General features: G+C 41.4%; 1 protein-coding gene across 1 annotated transcript in view; it reads left to right on the top strand.

The window, feature by feature from the left end:
• Positions 1 to 23,429, top strand: part of MYO3B (myosin IIIB) — a 384,379-nt gene that overhangs the window by 239,947 nt on the left and 121,003 nt on the right. Inside the window, exons 27-29 of the mRNA XM_055307747.1 lie at positions 356 to 518; positions 16,326 to 16,422; positions 20,870 to 20,977. Coding sequence (XP_055163722.1) covers positions 356 to 518; positions 16,326 to 16,422; positions 20,870 to 20,977 — 368 coding nt within the window. The remainder of the gene's footprint in view (positions 1 to 355; positions 519 to 16,325; positions 16,423 to 20,869; positions 20,978 to 23,429) is intronic.

The following is a 23,429-nucleotide window of genomic DNA, read 5'->3' as shown; positions in this document are numbered from 1 at the left end:
GCTATGGATCAATTCTGTTGGTTAGTGCTTCCATTAGAGGCTGTGGAGATAGACAGTAGAAATCCAATTGAGAAAATAGACCTCCTGGCAGATATAAAGCAGGCTTGGAGAACATTTGGGATCTCCTAAATTCCATTAACCTCACCATCTGTTTATATCAATAATCAAGGATTGGCTCAACCTTAGAAAAGAGGTATTGTGTTTGCTCCCAGGAAGTCAGTAATGTTAGCATAAAAGAAGTCACTGTAAACTTTATGTAGATAGTGGTTTTAATATTTTTATTAAGAACACTCTGGAGTAGACTGAATCTGTTTGGGAGCCCATATGTAATGCTAAAACTAATATGTCATTTCAGGTTTTTCTCAAATATTACCATGTTGAGCAGTTAAATTTGCTGCTGCAAGAAGTCATAGGCAGAGTGGTTGTGCTGCAGGCATATGCCAAGGGGTGGCTTGCAGCCAGGAGATACAAAAGAATCAGAGAGAAGAGAGAGAAGGCGGCTATTGCCGTCCAGTCAGGTAAGTGCTCCTGAATCTTGGCATTTCCTCAAGTACTGGGGCTTTTCTCAGTGGCTTCTTCTCTTCTTCCTACCCTTCCTCTCTTCTTCCTACCTTTCTTCCTTGCTCCAGCAAATATCTATTGAGTGCCGGTTGCAGGCCCTGTGTGCTAGATGCTGGGAATAAAGCCATGAGTAAGACTACCATAGTCCCTCTGATTTTCACATAAGCAAACAAGCTGTCACAACACAGTGTGATGAGTGGCAAGGTAGAGGTAGTGTGAAGCGAGTAGAGGTAAAACCCAAATCACACAGACCTGCATCCTTTTTCCCAGATGACTGATATAATACACACCCCAGGCCTGTTACCAAGTTCTCAGCATCAGAATGACTAATGCTATTTCCCAAAGGCTTTTCTAGCACAGAGAGAGCTTATAAACCAAGGGAACAAATCACCAGGCTCTCTCATATATGCCCAGCCCATTCAGTGTCTCTGTATGTGTGTGTGTCATTTATATTACAAACAGCACCTGAGTTCTATGCCATTGTTGAGTGGTTGTGAAAGCATCAGATCTTGAACATAGTGGACTATTTCCTTTGTGTTCTCATAACCCATATTGTCTGGACTTCATGACCATATTCAGCAACAGGGAGAGCTGTGATGCTAATGGGAGGGAGAAAAGGTGATGTGATCATGCTCCTAGTGGGCAGCTTAATGCCCCAGTCCTCTATCTGTAAGACTCAGAACACCCCCAGAGATTTCTCTTTCTCTTCTCATCCATTTTCCTTGCCTTTAGCCTTAGTGTTGCATATTTTCTTCTCCCAAAGCACAGTTTTTGGCACATGGTTCACTCTCACCAAATGCAGGTGTTGTGATACTAATTATTTCCTTTGACTCCCTTCTTTATTTTTTCACTCCTTCAAATTCCAGGTTCATATCTTCCTCCCAAATTAAAAAAAAAATTTGAACATGTCAGGCTATGCCAGTTCTTTCCTACCAAACCACCCTGCTCCCAAGTCCTGAACCACAGCTTCCTCCAGGGATTGGGATAACAGGGAACTGTCTCACCTGGGATAGAGGTCCCCAGTGATTCATAAGTAGAATCCAGAGTGTTCTGGAAACTCACTGCCAGAACAAAAATAATTCCTTCTCAGAAGCATCTTGGAGGCCCAGCTAAGTACAGAGAGGCCTCTTGTTCCCCACCATCGCTCACGTATCTCTGCTTATTTTGTTCATGGATATGCACTCACTTCTTTACCCCTCTTTTTCCACTCAACTCTGTTCCCCCTCACACACCCAACCCATTCCCCTAACCACCCAGACCATACCAACCATCTCCCATAAAAACACAAAACTCCATCTTCTTCAACACCAAGCAATTACCGCCCAAACCTCCCCACCTCCCCTCATCCTTCTATCTTAACATGTCGGAACCACAGACACTGCCTGACCAACCCCCCCAACCAAAACCACCTCCTCCCCAAGTACACAATTCTTATCTAAGTCGATACAACAGATTATATCACTCTTAGATGGTACATAAATACAGGAAGCCCTTCCAACTCTTATCCTCTGAACACTAAGTTGGTAACACGTATCATTCAACATAGCACACCCCCATACACATCACCACCTTCAATCCCTATCTCCTTAGCTGCATAGGCCCAAAAATAGAACTTCTTCACTCAGTAAGAGCACATCAAAAATCAATATGATACTAGATATTTCAACTTACCCAGAGAAGTGCAATAGGTTGTCCACAGTCACACAGCTGGTCAGTAGCAGAGTCAGCATGTGAATACAGGCAGTTTGGATAAAGTCAACTTCATTACTCCCAACTGAACAAATTTCTTTCCTTCTTGGAGTCACAAATCTGTCATTTGTGAAACGAGAGCACATGCTCAACTCTAGTTACGTGGGAAGGTGTTTAGTAACCTTGGAATTCTCTGATCAGATGCAAAACCCATCTTTGAGCATCACAGAGATAAGAATAGCTCAGGGACTTTCCCAGCAAATGGAATTTCCCACACCCTGGGCTGTAGGTGGCTAAGGTGCTCCTCTGTGCCTCATGGGGTTACCCTGTGTTGTGGCTCAGCTTGGGCCTGGCCGCCTGAGTGCTGAGAGCTCTGGTTTTTGCCTCATCGGACCTGTCCTTAGCTTCTGGGTGGCTCTGCTCTTCTGCAAATGGCAGTATTCACGGTGGCTGCCCAGCTGGGTTCCCTTCATCATTTGAAGCCGTATGTGCCTAATTGAGGGCCTGGAAGAAGTAAGCCCCAGAGCATGCCTGGAGCTCTGAGAATGTAAAAAAGTGGAGACAGAATGAGAGAGCAGGAGCTAGTCTCTTGGACTCCACAAGCCCAAAGAAGGATAGGGTTTCAGATACTACTGCCTTGCGGCAAACTCTTAAATATAACAGCTGCAACTTTTTTGAGGCGGTCCCTGCCCAGAACCTGGCTCCAGGAAAGCCTCTCAGAACTCTCTTCACCAGCCGCTTAGAGACCTGACATCTTCATTCAGAACCAAAATATTTGGAAGAAAGGGATGTCATTTAGATGCAAATGTGCAAGTTTTAACACCACCCCCTAGGAATTTTGAGCTCTACAACTTCAAAGAGTTCATTGGAAGAGGGGTCCAATTCTAGTTGCAGCTTAAGGAAGATAACTCAAAGTGCATTTGTTCCCTACTTGCCCACCTCCACACACCACAGCACACAGCACATGCATGCAAAGCCCCCGCCCCTCCCAGTCTGATTTCTAATCTTGCAGTTTGGCTCAAAGCCCAACATATGTTTTAAAATACAAACTTTGGGTTATATATTGTTGATCCACTGAGTCCAGTGTGTAGGATCATAAATCATATTTTCTGTCTCTGAAAATGATCTTTAGAGGGCTCCCTCTTTGCACTCTGTTATTGCCAAATGAGGGCTGCATGAAAACAGAGACAGGTTTGCTTCATCATCCTATCAGGCCAGTCATGATTGCATCTTTTAGGTAGAGCACCTATGTGGTAGGTACCACGGAAGGACAATTTTGTTTTGTGGAACTGGAGGAGAGAACACGTATCTTCAAGGTGCTTCTTTTTTTTTAAGCTTTGCAAGCACCACCTCCCCTCCGCCTCTTTTTTTAAGCTTGGCAGCTAATGTTCCTACTTATCAAGTGGCATTGGGAACTTCCATTAATCGAGTCTACAGGGGCTTGGGCAGACATGAGGACATTGAGGGTGGTACTAATGCCACCTCTCCCTCTTGGAAGTAGTGTGGCAGCCAGAGCAAAAGCAGAGTCTCTCTGCCCTTCAGCTAACACCATGGACAGGAATTGAGGTGCTGGCTTTGTGTTAACAGAAAAGATGCCTGGATAAGGTAACACCATTTACAATTTTATGGACAGTTTACTTTGACTTGAGAATGTTTTCCTTATTTTTATATTGGAAGGCATGGTTGTGTTTATCTAAAAAGCAAAGCATCTCATTCCAACTTCTCTGTTTTGGGGTGTGCTTTTCCCAAAGCATAATCTTCTCATTACAAGCTCTTCTTCACACCACTAGGATGTTTCCAAGTAGAACAAGCCCCAGACCCAGCAGTTCCCTTACTTGTGAAACCTGCAGGAAGTGGCTTAGGGACGTTCATTAGCATAGCACAACCATTTATGATTATTTTCAAGATTTACTCTCTAATTTTTTTTTTCAACAAATCATTTCACTTGAAATTTAGATTCTGTGGAATGCATTTCTTTGTATTTCGAGTTCTGGCCCATAGCCTTTTTTTTTTTTTTTTTGTGGTGTTGCTAAGATATGTTATATATTTTTAAAAGAGCAGCCCTTGAAATTTAGGAAGCATTTGGCCTACATGTTGCTACAGAGCAGTGCATATTGAAATTTGTTTTCCTTTCATCTCCTTCCCAATAAAAGCAGCCGCACAGCTTATCCCTTTAGCTTCCTCAGAACTTCCTTTCAGAATTCCCGATCTATTACAGCACGTTCACATACCAGAAACAAGATGCCTTTTCATGCTGTCAACCTTTTTCATCTGAAATGTAAATTAATTCTTGCTGGTATGCCTTGACAGAGATCAAAGTCGGCGTATTAACCTTCCTGGTCTTTTCCAGGAACCCATCCCCAGGACTGGGCTGCGGCTGCTAAGAGGCCAGTGTCCCTATTATAGGGCCCTCCTCCAGGCAGCCCATGGTTCAGGAGCCACTATTTCAAAGATGCAGAGTCCTTTTGTAACTGACCTCATCATTACTTTAAACTGAGTGAGAAATGATCTGCCTGGCTAATTCCTGAAAGAGAGAGGGAAGGAGATACACACACACAGTCCTGTTCATTTTAATTGTGGGCCCTTCACTCAGATTCCTGGAGCTTGTTTAAGTGGTTTTGACAGTGAGTGATCTCGGTTTGATAGAGGGAGGGACAGGGCTCCAGATTGGAAACCTCTCCCCTTGCTCAGTGGGTCATTTCTTGCCTGTCAGTCTTTGAGGTAGGCCACATTTGCATTTTCAAAATAAACAGATGCCTTTCAAATACATGAGCTGGTGGTCTAGAGATCTCTGTGGGCCCAAACAGTTCACCAGCCAGTGATCAAATGCTGGAAGAGAAAACAAACGGAAAAAAAAATACCCTAGGTACATATGCATCCATTTCCTACGTGTATAACATTGCACCGTCAATAAAATGCCTCTATGAGATGTGAGGAATCTGAGAGAGAGAGAGAGCTGGGGATCCCTAAACAAAAGTGTAGTTTACCAGTTTCCTTTCCTTTCCTTTCCTTTCCTTTCCTTTCCTTTCCTTTTCTTTTCTTTCTTTCTTTCTTTCTTTTTTTTTTTTTTTTTTTTGCCAGGGGAACAACTTTGAATGTCATCTTGGTGAGAAGTGACATGTTTTGTGTGTTTTTATTATTTGTTAATGTTAATAATAAGCTCCTGCCAAAGGAAAACATATTCTTTTAAACACCAAAGAATTTAAAGTCACATACTTTTTTAATCAGAAAGTTAAGATTCACATATTTTCAGATAGAGGGGGTATTCTAAAAGTGACAGCTATATGTGTCATTCCCTTACTAATCTATTATTTTTTTTAAAGAACTCTTTCTGTTAGAAAGTGGATATAACTAGATTTGTTAAAATAAAAATGCCTACATTATTCAATAAATACTATCAACACACATAACGTGCAGGGATTTTTAAGAGGTCTAAATATGTCATTCTTTCTAGTTTTTGGAAGCACTGGTTTTAAGATTGCTCCTCTAAATTCAAGATCTGTTTTTTAAAAGAGAACAAAGTAGTGAGCTTCCCCATCTCAGGGAGAAAATGCCTCAGGTTGGTGATAGTGGAGCCCTAGGGGCTGGGAACAGAATGTCAAAGAGTGTCTCTTCTTCCAGCCTCCCTTTCCAGTTCTCCCCCAACCCCCAGGAGCAGAAAGAGCCAATTGGTTTACAGCACATTTTCATCTAATTGCTTCAGTGCAGTGGAAAATGTTTCCCCCTTTCTCCATGTCCTCCATCAGCTTTCCACTTACTCCCCTTCCCCAGCCCTTGCAATAACAGAAATAATGACCATTTCACCTTCAGATGCCTTTTAGGGAGAGTGCTTTTTGGAGCCTTAGCCATGACTCTGCCAAAGTGCAGGCTTCCTTGAGCCCGTGAATATGTATTTTAAACCAGATTCAGCTGGAACCTCTGGGCATATCATGTGACATGGCCAATGAGAGTTGCTTTAAATGCTGTTTCCAGAGGGGAAAGCAAGCATCATGTCCAGATAGGTTCCAGCACTCTCAGATACGATTTCAGATAGCAACCTATCAGAGGCTATTATACTTCTTTTAGAAACTTGACCCTACTTCTAACAAAACCAAATTTCTAGTGTTTAAAACTGCCTGAACTTTTAAGCCTGTGTCAGGTAAGGCCTCCTTTTGGTCTTCTCTAACTTTAAAAGGTTGGTTCCTTTAGCACTGTTGATGAGTTGGCAGTGACTGGGTGGCTATAGTAATTTCCTGGAATGAGATCTCCAGAAATATCCCTAGGTGTGCGGAACAACTATATTTTAAATTTAGAAATTTCTTTTTTCATTTACTATTTATTAAGTATCTGTCCTGAGCTACCATGGTAAACAGTGGATTTAATTTGGAGCTTCATATTTCCCATCTCCAATACACAGGGTGATAAAACATGCTGTTCCTTAGAAGAATGCTGTTTGTATAAGTCGAGTACTCTATATTATGTCAACACATATTGGGAGGGAGTTCTGTAAAACTCCAGTGCAATACAAAGAGTAGAAATCATTATAAAATATAGCTGAGGATATACATTGAAATAACCCATGTTTCTTGAAGGTAAATATGATTACAGGAGATATTTTTCATTCAGACAAAGCTGTGCATAAGCAGATTGTTGATCACAAGCCAAATAGTAGAGGAAGGTCAAGCGAATGTACCACTGAAGGATGAGGTCCACCTTGAACTAACAAAAGGAGATCAAGCACCCCTTCGATCACTCCACCCCTTCAATCACTCCCCTCCTTTCTTCTCTCTTTGCTATTCTACCTCTATTCCATTTCTATCTCTTAGATATATTTCTGGTCATTTCACATAAACACTTCCTCAAAATGTGAGAGAAGACAGATTCCAAGCTCTTCTGGACAGTTGGGCAGGAGCCAGCTGTCTCTTCTTTCCTGTTGTTGTAGGTCATACCTACACAAGAATAAAGCAGTGTCTAGGGGGAAGTGTTAACTGATATATTCAGGCTTGAGATGAACTATGAGGAGCACGTTGGCTCCACTGCCTTCTAAACCTTTCTTTAATAGAAAACAGCGTACCTTCAGGTTTATGCAGAGAGTCCGGCCCAGTCCACCTGCACACTGCCTAGGTTTCTCTAACTGTAAGTAAAAAGTTGGGACTGATTTCTGACAGCTATAGGCTTAACATTTTGGAGGGGAAGTGTTTGTGGGGATAGATGTTGTGCTTTACTTTAGGAAAATATGTCCTGTTTGTGAGCAGGATACATAAACATAGAAGACATACAGGACAGGGTATGCAGAGAGCCCCTGAAGCTTGGTTTAGAGGAAGTGGTGCATAGCAGAGAGAAGGCCCTGGCCTGTGGCTTCAAGGTTTCTGTCAGGACATGGGCCCTGCCAAACCTCACTTGGGCATAAACAGTAGAATTCTTGCCATGAAATAACTTGGAATGCATAGGAATGTCCTTTGCTATGAAATCAAATTATTGTCCATGTTAGAATTAAATGCCTGAGTACTATTCACCTAATGCACAGAGAGGAAGCTGTGAAGAGCCAACATGGGCTTGAGGTCTGTTTGGGACTGATACCATGTTGTCATGGCACAGAATTGCTTCAGATGAAACTTTGGTGTAGCAGTCTGCACCACCAGGACTCAAGATTAAAATTTCAGAGGAAGTCCATGAGTACTTCAGTTTTGAATCAGCTCCTCCATTTTGGACTTCATATAGAGCTCCAGAATCTGGCTGCAAAGAGGTGCTGCTTGAAGTGGCATCTTTACCACCCCAACCTGTCAACTATACTCAACATGATCAATAATGCACTTAAGTTGCCTTTATTCTATTATCTTTAAATTTTTTCAAGTTTCTTTTTTTTTAAGACTTTATTTATTCATGAGAGACAGAGAGAGGCAGAGACAGGCAGAGGGAGAAGCTGGCTCCCGTGCAGGAAGCCTGATGTGGAACTCGATCCCAGGACTCCAGGTTCATGCTCTGAGCCAAAGGCAGACACTCAACTGCTGAGCCATCCAGGCGTCCCTCAAGTTTCTTCTTTTCATATGGAATCATAATTATTTAAGTTATATACACGTAATAGTAAAGAAACATTTAGGAAAAAAAATTAACTGCTCTGACAAGAGTGATTGGCCTTCTTTTTCTCAAAAGACTCCTGTGTGTAGAAAGGCAGATTTTGTTTTCCCCCTTAACAGATGAAACAGAAGCACAGAGAATTATGTTATGAGTGTAAGAATTGGCTGGGGTGGCTGAGGTGCCTGGGTGGCTCACTTGTGTAAGTGTCTGATTCTTGGTTTTGGCTCAGGTCATGATATCATGGGTTATGAGATTGAGCCCCATGGCAGACTCCAGCCTCAGTGGAGAGTCTGCTTGAAGATTCTTTTCCTTTGCCTCTCCTCCCTTGTATGCTCACTCTGGTGCTCTCTCTCAAATAAATAAATCTTAAAACAAAACAAAACAAAAAAACAAGAATTGATATCAAAGCCCTCTTCTCAGTCTTCACCCAGTGCTCTTTCCAGGAGACCACGTTCTATCATTAGTTTTCATCTTGGATATGGCACATGGACACAGGGTACCAGTCAAAGCTTTGGGAAGAGTTTCATATACCAACCTAAGCAAGTGGACTTTGGAGTCAAAACAATTTGACCAAAACCCCCAAAAATCTGATTAAAAAATGGGCAGAGAACCTGAATGGACATTTTTCCAAAGTAGACATATGAATGGCCAACAGACCCATGAAAAGATATTCAACATCACTCATCATCAGGGAAACACAAATCAAAACAACAGAGTGTCACCATACATCTGTAAGAATGGCTAAAATCAAAAAGACAAGAAATAACAAGTGTTGGCAAAGTACATGGAGAAAAAAGAACTCTGGCACTATGCTAGTGGGAATATAATTGGTGAAGCCACTATGGAAAACAGTATGGAAGTTTCTCAAAAAGATAAAAATTGAAATACCATATGATTCAATAATTCCACTACTGGGTATTTATTCAAAGAAAATGAAAACATTAACTCAAAAAGATATATGAACCCCTATGTTTATGATAGCATTTTTTACAGTAGTCAAGATATGGAAGCAACCTAAATGTCCTTTGATAGATAATTGGATAAAAAAAGTTGTGGTATATATATACAATGGAATATTATATAACCATTAAAAGGATGAGATCTTGCCATTTACAACAATATAGATGAACCAAGAGAGTACTATTCTAAGTGAAACAAGTCAGACTGAGAAAGACAAATACCATATGATTTCACTTATATGTGGAACATAAAAAACAAAACAAATGAATAAACAAAAAGTAGAATCAGACCTATAAATACAGAGAACAAACTGTTGGTTGCCAGAGGGAAGAGTAATAGGAAGATGGACAAAATGGGTGAATAGGAGTGGGAGATACAGGCTTCCAATTAAAACATGAATAAGTCATGGAAATGAAAGGGAAAAGATACAGCACAGGGAATATAGTCAGTGGTATTGTAATAGTGTCATATGGTAACAGATGGTAGCTATACTTGTGAGCATACCATAATGTACAGAGATTTTAAATCACTGTGTTGTACACCTGAAACTTATATAATATTGTGTGTCAACTATACTCAAATTTTAAGAACAAGGAAAGAAAAACAAAAAATCAACTTTAAATCCCTGCCATGCCATAATTTGTCATATGGTTTTGAGGAAAGTTACTTAACTTTTGAGTCTCAGTTTCCTCACCTGTAAAATGGAACTCATTAAGGTCTAGTCCTCAGGATCATTGTGGAGTGATTACAGATAATACATGCAAAGCATCCTGCATGGTTCCTGGCGTGCGGTAGATATTCAGTAAAAGTTAGTTCCCTCTCTGTATCCCCTTCCTGAGTATAAACTCCACTGGGAAATAAATCCATGTGTATAGTCCTCTTCAATGGTAAGCATAATAATAATATAACTTCAAAAAGATGAAACCATTTCTCTCACTTTTGGAGAAAAAAAATAGTATCTGTCAAATCTTAAAGGCAGTTACAAGAAAACTTTTATAAAAAAGAATTTTCTAAATCTTATGTCTTACTTATCTAATGGGAAAATTAAAATACAGTAATATCCTATGAAAGATTCTTTTTGTTTTTGCAAAGAACTGTGCTCCATCATGCCAAGAGCTTGATTCATTTATGTAGATAAATTTTTCACTGGCCTCAAAGTTGTTAAGATTAGGTGGTATGCTACTGACATCATTTTTCCCACTCACTGGCTTGAGGCCCTTCTGCAACTTGTTCTGTAAAATAGCAAGTCCCCTGCCCTGCCACCAAACTCCCTTCCATGAAGTTATAAATTCTAAAATCCAGGAGTTAAATATCACCCAGATTTGCTGCCTGCTGGTGTGGAAAGCAAGTCGCCTTTCAGATGTCTAAGGAGTTGGAAGATCTCAGTGTGCATATCATGTTTAACCCACAGTGACGGGTGATTGGCAGCATAACAGCTGAGCGACAGCCATTTGGCTAGGAGTTCAAAACCCAACACGAAGAGCCATAGCAGGATCATGGCTTGATTTGCTGTGGCCATGAAGTCTAAATCACCAAGCACAGAGGTGGAGGCAGAGGTGACAGCTGGTAGCCATTCTCATCAATAAAGTTGTGATGGTTGAGATGTACAAGCAACCAGAGCCTGCTAATTTCATAGACTTTGAGCCAAGTACTTAGTGTCAAAACCAGCTATGGTCAATGATACAAATGGCTGTGAAGGGTCCCTTGTCAGCAGCAAGGCTCTCCCAACCAGACACTTTCCACCTAGTGGGTTAGAAATGGTTGGATCCTGCTTTCCAGGAATAGTCAGTTTGAGAAGACCTTATCTTTTCATTTTTTTAGGTTCTGGTAATTTTTTTAAAGGCCTATTTATTGAGGTATAATTTATATACAGTAAAACTCAGTTTGATAAAATTGGATGAATACAGTCAGGTAACCCCCTTCACAATCAAAAGGAAAAAAAAAAAAGAAAATTTCCAAAAAACTGTCTCATACCCTCTCTGTTACCATTCTTCCCCCACTCTTAGCTCCTGGTGACCACTAATAGATTTTTCTGTCCCTATAATTATGCCCTTTCCCAAAATGTCATAGAAATAGAGTAATATAGTAAGTAGACTTTTGCATCTGGCTTCTTTCACTCATTATAATGCTTTTATAATTTATCAGTGTTGGTATATTTAACAGTAATTTGCTCTTTTTCATTGCTGAACAGAATTCCAGAGTATGGATATACCACAGTTTTGCCAATTACTAGCTAAATGACATTTGTTTCCAGTTCTTGATGACTATGAATAAAGCTGCTATAAACATCTAGAATTTTATCTTTTTAGGCAAGATTTATAGAAAAGTAAATAACTTTGATTTATAGGAAACCAGAACTGTATAAGCTGGAATGATCATAGAGGTGGGAGTTATTCCCTTGTTGATTAACAGAAATATTTATCTTCTTAGCATGCTATTCTTTTGCATAGCAATTTCCAGTTGATACAGGCGGTTTCACTCACTTTATTTTTGTAATTATCACAGTAACCCTGTGACGTAGGTTGGGGATCTTACCCCATTTTACAGATGATGGCTAAGAAACCTCCCTGCAATCCAGACTGCCTACCTTCTGATCTGGTATCCTTCCTCCAAACATTTTCTGAATGTCCTCTCTATGCAGAACACTCACTAAATGCTTTTGCGGTAGCCACACAAGCAACATAAAAATGTTTTTTCCCATCAAGAGGGGACAGTCTGTTACTTTCTATCATATATCAGTAGGTAAATGTAAATTAAAACAACAGTATACTGTTACACAACTTATTAGAATATCCAGTGACAACAAATGCTGATGAGGATGTAAAACAACAGGAACCTCATCCATCGCTGATGGGAATACAGAATGGTACAGCTACTTTGAAAGACAGTGTGGCAGTTTCTTACAAAAGTAAACATACTTTTACCATATGATCCAGTCATCACAATCTGTTATTTATCCAAAGGAGTTGAAAACTTATGTCCACACAAGAACCTGCACACAGATGTTTGAGGCAGCTTTATTCATAATTGCTAAAACTTGGAAGTGACCAGGATGTCCTTCAATGGATAAATAAATAAACTGTAGTATATCCAGCAATGGAATATTATTTAGTGCTAAAAAGAATTGAGCTGTCAAACCTTGAAAAGGCATGCAGGAAACATAAATGCCTATTACAAGGTGAAAGCCAGTCTGAAAAAACCATGGACTGTATGATTCCAACTATATGACATTCTGTGGAGACAGTACAAAGATCAGTAGTTGCCACAGGTGTGGAAGGGGTTAAGAGGCAGAGCCCAGAGGATTTTTACGGTAGCAAGATTATTATATGATATCATAATGATAGATACATGTCATTATAACTTGTCCAAACCCATGTAATGTACAACATCGAGAATGACCCGTAATGTAAACTATGGGTTTGGGGTAATTGAGAAGTGTCATTATAGGTTCATCAATTGTAGCAAATGTACTGCTTTTGTGGGAGGTGTTGATAGGTATGCATATGTGGGAGCAGAGAATATATGGGAAATCTGTACCTTCCCCTCTGTTTTGCTGAGAATCTAAAACTGCTCTGAAAAATAAAATCTTTTAGAAAGGAGATGGGAGCAATAGTTCCTCAAATGGAACCAGGATGGACACATCTGCCTCAGGTTTTTTTTTTTTTTTTAAGATTTTATTTATCTACTCATGAGAGACACAGAGAGAGGCAGAGACACAAGCAAGGGAGAAGCAGGCTCCATGCAGGGAGCCCAATGCAGGGTGCTAAACCACTGAACCACCAGGGCTGCCCCTGTTTAAGAGGAATGCTAAGCTAGATCCAACTAACACAACCACAAGAAACAAACAATCTATGAAGCTTCCTACAGTCCTTTTTGGAAACAGGCAGGGCATAAATTTTAAGAAGTAAATGCCATCCAAGAAGAGAACAGAGTGGCAGTTCCTGGCTGCTTGAAGGCAGAGGGGAATTCCCCAAATGGTGATGTTCCATGGCAAATAATAAACGGATCTCTAGGATAAGGGAAAACCTTCCTCCTTAGTCTCCCAAGTTAGAGAAAGCAATTACCAGACAATGCTTTCTTTGAACTCAAAGTTTGACCGAGATAATGACTGGAATTAAGTACTGGAGAATCAAAGTAGAAAGTGTTCTTGTAGGCCTGAAATTACCAGAATTGTTTCGTGTGGAGACCAGAATATCTGATGTGGCTGTTGAAAAAAACAAAAAATCTGTCCATGAGATTCTATTCTTTAAAAAAAAAAAAAAAAGAATTTTACTTTCTCAGTGCTGCTTTTGGCGGCATTTGCCTGTCAGACCTCCCACAAGTTGGCCTCTTTATATTCTGATAAGATGGCTGCTGACCAGCTGTCACTCCAGCCAGAAATGACACAGGCTCCTTGTGCAATTGGCCAGCAGAGGTTAGGAGGAGAAGGTTGGGCTTTTGTGCCTCATCTGTATGCGCCTTCCCTGCCAGATACAGTAGGCACCATTTGCCAGGTCCATTATGAGGGCAGGAAAGCCCAGATCCCCAACCAAGAAATCTACCTAGACAGTGCTTCTGCTGGAAACCATGCTTCTGGGTCTGTCCTCTGGGTGGGTCATCAAATGCCAGGCCAGGCTGGGGCCTCCTCCTATAGCAGCTGATCTGTGGGAACTTAAAGACCCAGACATGTGAAAGAAATAAAATCCGATTTTTTTTAAGATTTTATTTATTTACTCATGAGACACAGAGGGAGACAGAGACACAGGCAGAGGGAGAAGTAGGCTCCATGTAGAGAGCCCAATGTGGGACTCAATCCCAGGACTCCAGGATCACACCCTGGGCTGAAGGGAGGTGCTCAACCACGGAGTCACCAGGCATCCCTAAAGTCTGAATTTTTATTTCCACTTATAAAGGAAAGAGTAGAGGTCAATGGTTTTTAAATGTTTACATAAATGGGGCTGCATTGTGTAATATTTAGGAATTCAGTCTTTAGGGCAAAGCTGCTTGGGTTTGAACCCTGGCTCTGCCACTCCTCAGCTGTGTGTGATTCATGGGCAAGTCATTTAACCTCCTTGGGCCTCAGTTTCCTTTACTGTAAAATGGGAATAATAGTGGCCTCAATCTTTTAGAATTACTGTGCAGATTAATGAGTTAATTTTTGTAAAGGGCTTAGAATACTGCATGGAACATAATAATTCATACATTTGTGTTTTAAAATGAAAATAATGGATATTTCTCTAACTCCTGTTCTTAACACCACCACCAATGCTCCAGCCAAATCAAGCTGAATACATGTACCTAATCTTTTCCTTCTATTTCTGTTTTAACATCTGTCAGCTTTACCTCTTCATATAGTTCCCTAGGGCTACTACAACAAATTACCCCAAACTTCATAGCGTAAAACAACAGAAACTTTTTCTCTCATAGTTCAGGAGGCTGGAAGTCCAAAATCAAGAAGGTTGGTTTCTACTGGAGGCTCTGAGGGAGAATTCTTCCCATACTTTTGGTAGTTCCTGACAATTCTTGGCATCTCTTGGATTATAGACCCATCTCCACTCTTAGCTTTCATTATTACATGCATTCTCCCTGTGTCCATGTCTTCACATGCCCTTCTTATAAGGATCATTGGATTTAAGACCCACCTTAAGCTAGTATGACCTCATCTTAAACTAATTACATCTATTTCCAAGGAAGGTCACATTCTGAGGTTCTCTATAGTCAGGAATATTGAGGGGACCTTCATCTATCCAGCTCACTCCCTTAAAACTGTTAGGGTATTTTTACATCTGTTATCTCTTTTTATTCTTACTCTCTCTGTATTAGAATGTAAGCTCCATGGGAGTAGGGACTGTACCTCTTTAAGTATAGTCTGAGACAGCTTGGCACTGCTTAATGTGGGCTTGCTGGGCCACCGCAAGGGAATGGAGAGATGTGATGCCACCAGGCTGGGTGTGGGAAGGTGGTGTTTGAGGTAGTAGAGTCACTCAGAAGGAGAGAGAGGGACAGGATGGGGGAAAAAAATCCCATCCAAGAAAATAAAAAAGAAAAAGGTCAGAGATTCCAAATATTCTAATATAGTATGTCTGGAAGTACTGCCAGCAAATTAGAAATAGCCAGAGTCAGAAGGAAGGTGCAGGATGAGAGAGAACAAGGTTTATATCACAAGTCAGAAGAAAAGGAGCTAAGACAGTTAGTTGACTGCCTCAGGGCAAAGCCTGCAGCGTATCTCCTCTGTGGGGGAGGAGGGGCCCTGCTGCCAGTGTGGTTTCTTCTAGCGCCAAGGGATCCAACTGGGAAGAACCAGCCCTCAGATACCTGAGGTAGTCTGAGATGGTAGAACATCTTCAACCCATCATGCCCTCGAGGGTCATGGAGAATGGAAGAAGAGATGTGACAGCCAGGATAGACCCTTCAGTATTTTTCTACTCAGGTCTTGCTTGATCTGTTTTGGTAGAGAAGTATTTAGATATGGATCAACATGAGTTAAGCTGACTGGACAATGAAAAACAGCAATTGTGATAATTGTCAACCCAGCGGAATGTGTAGTCTCTCTTTTCCATGATAGCTTTATTGGTTGTTAATGACCCTCAACAGTCAGTGAGCAGGGCTATAAGCTGAAAGGAAAGGACAGATGTGCCTGAGCGGTAGAGATGCGGAGGAAAGGAGGAGACCTTGTCCACCTCCTGGTGGTACAACTGAAAAGAAAACAGGAAAACCATCCAGTTGTCAAAGCAGAAGCCCTGGTCTGGTACACTTAAGACCTCTGTTTGTCACCCAGCTCCATATTTGACTAATACAGTCATTGAGACAGAGGTCCAAATAACCAAGTCACCAAGTTAGTAGTGAGTCCAATCAGGACAGTTACCAATTCCCTGGTTTTCTGCAGTTACACCCTTTCCAACCACATTATTAAATCTTAAAAATAAGCACCAAATCTGTTGGAAAGATTTATCACATTGGAGCCTCAAACCGTAAGACAGGTGTGGGTTTCCCTAGCCACATTGTGTCACCCACTTGGGTCATTCATCCAGGTGTGAGAGCATGAACTTGGTAAGTTTCTCCTGTGTTTCATTCCACAGGGTACCCTTCAAACCAAAGCAGTGATCTGCAGCCTACTGTTGCAGGAGATACTAAGGGAAGTGCCCAGGATCAAGACTGCAGCGAGCCCGGTAACCACACAGATGAAATTGTTAGAGGTTTGGGATAGCTGTCCTATATTCAGGGATGTTCCAGAGAAGGTTCCAGAGATGGAAATGACAGCTTCATATGGGCCCTCTATTTTTCAATAGGAGATAGCTGCTTGAATTCAGGGGCAGCCTTAAAGAGGATCCTCTTAGGTGATTTCACAGAAAAGACAGAGTAGACAGAGATAAGCTCAGCTTCTCTGCAGCTGCCCCCTCTGCCCACTGACCTGTTTACAGGGGAAACTGGTCTAGTTGTGTCTCTCCTTACCAATTGTCTCTCCTCAACTCTTCCTCTTGGAGTAGACGCTGACACATTTCTGTCTGATTTACCTGGGAACATATCAAAGTGCAGCTTCTCAAGAAGGTTGTCTCTCTGTGATCCTGGTACATTGACCTCAAACTGATGGAGAACATTTATGGTAGGGAGGAGCACCAGAGATGAGAAATTAAAACTTGATTATCTGTTCCAAGCCACCCTCCATTAGTTAACATCATTGCAAAATGAGAGCTTTAGGGAGACTATATCAGTGGTTTTTAAACATTTTAAAAATATTAGAATCTTCCCTTTTGGTAGTTTGAAGTTTCTAGACTTCTGCTGGAAGAAGAATGTTTTTCAAAAATATGGCCTTTAATGCTAATGCCAGCATTGTCTGAAAAGTTAAGATGGGTTGCCCTGGATTTACAGGAGAGTTACAGTTACAGAATATCTTCCAGGCCCAGCAAAGGGTTTCTGGGCATTTCCCCCTCCTTTGGAATCTGCAGCCCAGCTTCTGTTTCAAGGAAATGCAGAACTGGGACTTTGCCTTGGAGCAGGGAAGTTAGGGAGTGGAAGAGACGGAAAAGAGAGGGGAGCCCAGGGAGCAGCAGCGTTTCTGGAATTTGGGAGTGGAGACAACCACACACTTTACATCTTCAAAAACAGGATGCCTAGCTGTTAACTGACTCATGGTCTAGACCCTTTCTCCCTAGCAGAAGTCACAAATAGGCGGTCTTCCAGGTGTAATCAGCATGTGGATATGTTTTGTTTGGCCAGATGGAGTTTTAAAAAAAAACTTTGCACCCAAATGTCTTTAGGTGGGGCATATATTCTCTGGTTCATCACAAACCCCAGCTCTTTCCACCCACTTTGCCTGACAGTGCACACATTTTTGTTACCTGGGTGACCCAAAGGCATTTGAGTTTGCACTGCCTGCTCCAGTGTTTTCAGCCAAATGCCTTCCTGTCTGATTCCAAAGTGGTCCAGTGGAAGATTAGTTTGACTTTCCTGGGAAATATGAATGGCCCATTGAGCTCAATTTGACTTTGGAAGGATTTGACTCCTTCAGAACAGTCCCTCCCAGCATTGCTTTATTTCATTGAACCAGAACACTTAAAGATACTTCTCTGAGGAAAGGAGACACCTATCTGGAGAGGGCTCTATTGCCCCACCTACATGAACCTCAAGTCTGCTATTCAAGCTCATCATTAAACTTTTTCAGCCATGTCACTGGTCTTACTCCTTTTAATTTGATCTATTCACTTAGAATGGACCACCATATTTTACCTTTCTGTCCACATCTTTGTTTCTCCAATCTCCTTGTTCAATTAATTTGCCAAAGAGATGCCAAATGATTCCAGCTGTCACCAGGACATACTTAAAAATATTTGACAATACTGAGTTTTGCCTTGAACTCAGTAGTTTGATGGCCTCTTTCCTGTTTGTGTTTTTACTGACTCAAATCCTTCTCCCTGCTCTTCAGGCAAAGCTGGGGGATAGAGCAACAGACTCCATCTAAGCTTTATTAAGAATATTCTGTAAGTTTTCTGTTTGATTTTTATACTTCAAATAACTCTTAAAAATCAATATTTTGATGACTGAAGTGTAAATGAATAAGAAACATGGAATAGGTTTTCCTTCAGTTACATGAACAGAAATTCTGTGGGTTTTTTTTTTTTTTATTGGAAACCCAGGCAAAGGAACTGGGGGCATTTGCTAAGTTCCAAGATGTTGAAGCTTCCTCTCTGGTGTTGGACATGGCACCTTTCTCCTGAGAGTCCCAAACCAGAAGAGGCTTGGTGATCTTTTCTTGCTTTACCTTTTCCTCCCTGAATTACTGTTAAATTGCTCCATTTTATTCTGAAGACCTCAGATAGGTGGAGAGGACAGCAATCTCAGCTTTCCACGTGGGTGATACCATTTGGGCTTTGATCAGTGCGTGGTAGCTCTTAGCTCTTGCTTCTGCCAAATTGGGCCAGATCACAAGGTTAAAGATTATTCCTGTCAGTGTTCCTTCTTAATAAGAAAACAGAATTATTTGTGCCACTGAAGTAGGCTTCTCTTTCTCCTTTTTAAAGTCAGTTCTTGCTTTTATGTTGCTTATCACAGTATTACAAGGGAGCTTAGACCAAACAGTGTTTTAGAATCTCCAGGAGGGGGAAACCTGTCTGAGCCTTTTGCTGGAGGAGTTGGTCAATCAGGAGATAGTGGGGAATGGGTTAATGAAATTCTGGAAGGCTGCAGTTATTTTTCTTGATTTCTTTTTTTTTCTTCTTTCAACATTGTTATTTCACTGTTTGGTCTTAATGTTTTTGTGTGCAATAATAAAAATGTAATAATGTTCCACTTAAAATTTTATCTTTATTCTTTTGGTGTTTATAGCAATAATAATAACAGCAACAACAGATGGTCTTATTTACCACTGATAGCTCAAAGAATTACATTTCTTTTACACAAGAAATATTTATGTCTAAGGAACCAAACTAATAACAGAGAATCAGAGCTTACTTTTTCCAGGATAGACAACATGAAACTATTGATTTCTGTATTTCTTTTTCTTCACTCTATCTTTATCATGCTGTATGTTCAATCATTATAACTTCAATATTATGCATTTTTTTAAAGATTTATTTATTTATTAGAGAGCACCTGGGAGGAGGGGAGGGGAGGGGCAGAGGGGAAAGTAGACAGAGTCTTAAGCAGACTCCCCACTAAGTACAGAGTTCCATTCAGGGCTCTGTCTCATGACCCTTGAGATCATGACTTGAGCCAAAACCAAGAGTTGGGTGTTGAACCAACTGCACCACCCAGGTGACCCTAACCTTATATATTGTAATGCATCTTCTGCAGTATGTCACAATTGCTAAGTTTACAGATTATCTTCACTGTTTATATTTTAGTTTGGACCTGAAATAAGGATAGCAAATAGGTGCAGTCTCTCCTCTGTCCCACTTGATTAGTAGTGACTGTGTGAAACTGTAATTCTCAGCCCTGACCACATGTTAAAATAATCTGGAGAGCTTCTTAAAATTGACACCAATCCCACCCCAGGGCAGTTTCAGAATCTCTAGGAGCTGGACTTACATATATTTAAAATCTTCCCCAGTGATTGGAATATATAGCTAGGATTAAAAATCTCTGATGTAGAGCAGTGTCTGCCAAACTTCAGCATGGATCCAGATCACCTTGAGGGCCTGTTAAAAACACGAATTGCCAGCTCACACTACTGGACATTCTGATTCACTAGGTCTTGGGTGGAGACCAAGAATTTGCATTAATAACAAGTTTCAAAATGATGTTGATGCTTCATGTGTTGTCCTCATGAAGTCATGATCACGTGGCATCTGCACCATGGGAACCAGTGATGTAAAGTGTGTTGAGAAGGAACTTGAAGCTGGAGCACATGGGTGGCTCAGTTGGTTGAACATCCAGCTCCCAATTTTGGCTCAGGTCATAATCTCAGGGGTTGTGAGATCAAGCTTGAGTCGAGCCCACACCCCTCCTCCATGGGCTCTGCACTCAGTGGGAATCTGCTTATGATTTTCTCTCTGTCAAATAAATAAATCTTTAAAAAAATAGGAAATTAAAAATAGGAAATTGAAGCTGAATTAAGATTTAGTGGGAAAGAGGGGCATGATTGTTTAGTTATGGCTGGGCAGACATAGTCACAGAAAGGAGGAATCATATTTGTTACTACTTGAGAAACTGATCAGTAAACTGCCCTCATTCACAGTGTAGAAATGGGTTACTCCAGGAATGATTTCCTGTGTATAGTTTGTCCTACCCACATTGTGACAGTCCACTCCCTGATGTACATTCTGCACCAGGCAGCCCCACCCTGCCCAGCTGGGATTGGAAGTTGGTCTGCTGTCTAGCCCAGTGCCATTCCAGCTCCTGCATGCCACCATTGCAGTTGACCTTTCTTAGGGACCTCTAATCTCTGTCTACTATCTCAATCTATTGCCAGAGAAAGGTAGCTTGTTTTCACATAACTATGAATTATTTTACCCACTTGCTGGCTGGGATCACAGAACAGGTCAGTCTTGATGACATGTGCTAGACATGCAGAACAGCATGAGGGCAGGAGAGAGCTGCTGCGGAGTATGGTTGGGTGCTAAAACCTAACCCTGCCTCCGAAGCTCTCCATGGATCTCTAAGTTTTTTGTTTGTTTTCTTGTTTTCTCTCCATTCTGAGGGCCTCTATAGATCATAAAAGCAGTCTGCAAACAGAATTCAGCAGTGGCCATGGGCAGACTTCAAGCAACTCTCTTGCTGTCACTGAAAAAAATCGGTGAGTCTTATCCATAGTGTTCCCAGTCTTAAACTGAGTTGTTCTAGTGGACAATGAACAATGAAACAAGTATTTCTAACAGTGTGTTATTTTGGTGAGTTGGAGAGAGTAGAGCCAAAAAAAATTTTTTTAATCAGATTCTCCCAGGTCAGAGGTCATTACTCTGTGGGTAGAAGTCTTTATTCTACAGGGCAACCTGAACAGAGTCCTGCTTTTTGGGTTCTCCTCATGGTAAAACAGGTACGTGGCCTCATTAGATTAAAGCAGTTTTTCTCAATTGGGGACAGTTTTAACCATCTGCCCCCTGGGACATTTGGCAGTATTGGGAGATAGTTTTGGTTGTCACAACTTTAGAGGGAGGAGTTGTGCTAATGTCATCTAGTAGGTAGAGGCCAGGGATACTGGTAAACATCCTACCACACAGCACAGCTCCCTCACAACAAAGAATTGTCCAGCCCCAAATGACAATAGTTCCAAGGTTGAAAAACCTTAGGTTTAAGCTAAAGAAAAAGGAATACCATTTCCTATTTACCTGCAGTTTCTAGTTAAGTATAATTCAAAATAAGTAGAGTGTTATAGCTCTAGGCCACCGTGCACCATCTTCAGTGTAGATTTCACTGCTCAGGTCTAAAGAAAAGAATGCTCCTGGCTAAATGTAGGCTTGGGTCACTTTAAGTCAGGCCAGGCCTTGATATCAAGCACTGGAGACTCAAGGAACTCCTAGTCTTCCAGTTGTCTAGGGATACCTCCATAACCTACATTCTCCCAGAAAAGGTATTTAGGGCTTGTCATACATGTCACCAGGAAGAGGACAGAACTACAGGAAGGAGTGGATCATGTCAAAGGGAAGGTCTCAATGGAATGAAGCTTGCCTTTCTTATTTTCCTCTAAATCATTTGTAAGGACTTTTTCATTAAAAAGACGTGGAGAAAGAAGCAGATCATTAGAAAGTTCTGTGTATCTTTACTTGGAAAAAGAAATGGTTTTGATTTATAATTTTTAAGAATATTTCTTAATTTTAAAAAATTTCTTATGAATATTTTTGAGACCTGACAAATTGCATTATCAGTACTTTTCTAATGGTATCAAAGTGTTGTTGGACTGCTTATAAAGGAGACTGCTTTCCCAATAGAATAGCTCGTTCAAGAGTACTTGAGGAAATATTATGGGCCTGTCACCTCAAACTAGAATAATAAAGTGTAGAATTTCTGATGCAGCAGAAAGACCACTGAACTTGGCAGGTGGAAGACTTGGGTTCTGGTCCTAGAGCTGACATTTTCCAGCCGTTTGACCTTGGACAAGTCAGTGAACCAGTCTGGTGCATGGCTCTGGCTCCAGCCCAAGCCTGACTCCCCCCAGCCTCAGCTGGTGGCTGACTTTACACAGTATCAGGACAGTGCTGCGAGCAACTGCAGCTTCACTTCCCTGCATTTCAGATTTGCTCTTTCTCTTCAGCTGTTCTTTCTTCCTTTGCTCTCATCTCAAAAAATTACAGGTCCTTTCCTGGCACAGGCTAATACCTTCCTTCATGGTCCTTTCCTCCAGCTGCCTCCTTCCCTCACCTGCCCCTCCCTCCTCAATGCTGAAATCTGATCTGGGCCCTCCCTGTGTCTCTACAACTGCTCTCCCAGGTGTTAGAGCCTCGTCTTCTACATACTTTGTGGCATCAGCTCGAGGGCTATGCTGGCATCAGATTGCCCTTTTCCTTGGGTGTCTGTGGACCTGCAGGCTTCAGGCTCTTCCTCTAAGACATCCTTGATCTCTGTCTTCTCTGGCCCCATCCTCCTCAGCTGCCTACCATTGAAATGAGGCAGTTCTCCAAGTCCTTGACTTTCTTCTTTACTTACTCCTTACCTGGATGATATCCTCTCACTGGTGTGTTCTGGTACCAACTCCCAACTCACTGAGCACAGTTCTCAGGTCTTTTCTGAAGCCCTCACTTCCACGTCCAACCCTGTTGGCCCTGTGTTTGTTTGTTTGTTTGTTTCTTTTTTTTTTTTTTAAGATTTTCTTTATTTACTCATAAGAGACACAGAGGCAGAGACATAGGCAGAGGGAGAAGCAGGCTCCATGCAGGGAGCCTGACGTGGGACTTGATCCTGGGTCTCCAGGATCAGGGCCTGGGCCAAAGGTGGCACTAAACCGCTGAACTACCCGGGCTGCCCTGGCCCTGTGTTTCTGATTGATGCACCAGGCCCCTCGGCAGGAAAGTCCCCAGCAAAGCACCTTCTGTGCCTGACCCTCTCACTGTTGTGGGTTGCGTCAACACTCTAGTGACCTAGCCTTGAAACCTGGCGGTCATTTTTTTTCTTTTTGGCAGTCATTTTTGATCCCTGCTTCTCATTTAACCTCACCTCCAGTCATTTTCTTAGCCTCCTTCCAAGTCCAGGCCTGCCATTATCTTGTTTTTTTTCTCTTGTGATTTTCTTCTTTATAGACCAGCTTTTATTTC

The sequence above is a fragment of the Nyctereutes procyonoides genome, unplaced genomic scaffold (genome assembly GCF_905146905.1).
Source record: "Nyctereutes procyonoides isolate TBG_1078 unplaced genomic scaffold, NYPRO_anot_genome, whole genome shotgun sequence".
Taxonomy (NCBI): Eukaryota; Metazoa; Chordata; class Mammalia; order Carnivora; family Canidae; genus Nyctereutes; species Nyctereutes procyonoides.
Note: the sequence above shows the minus strand (reverse complement) of the source record. Positions and strands in the feature narration are given on the sequence as shown.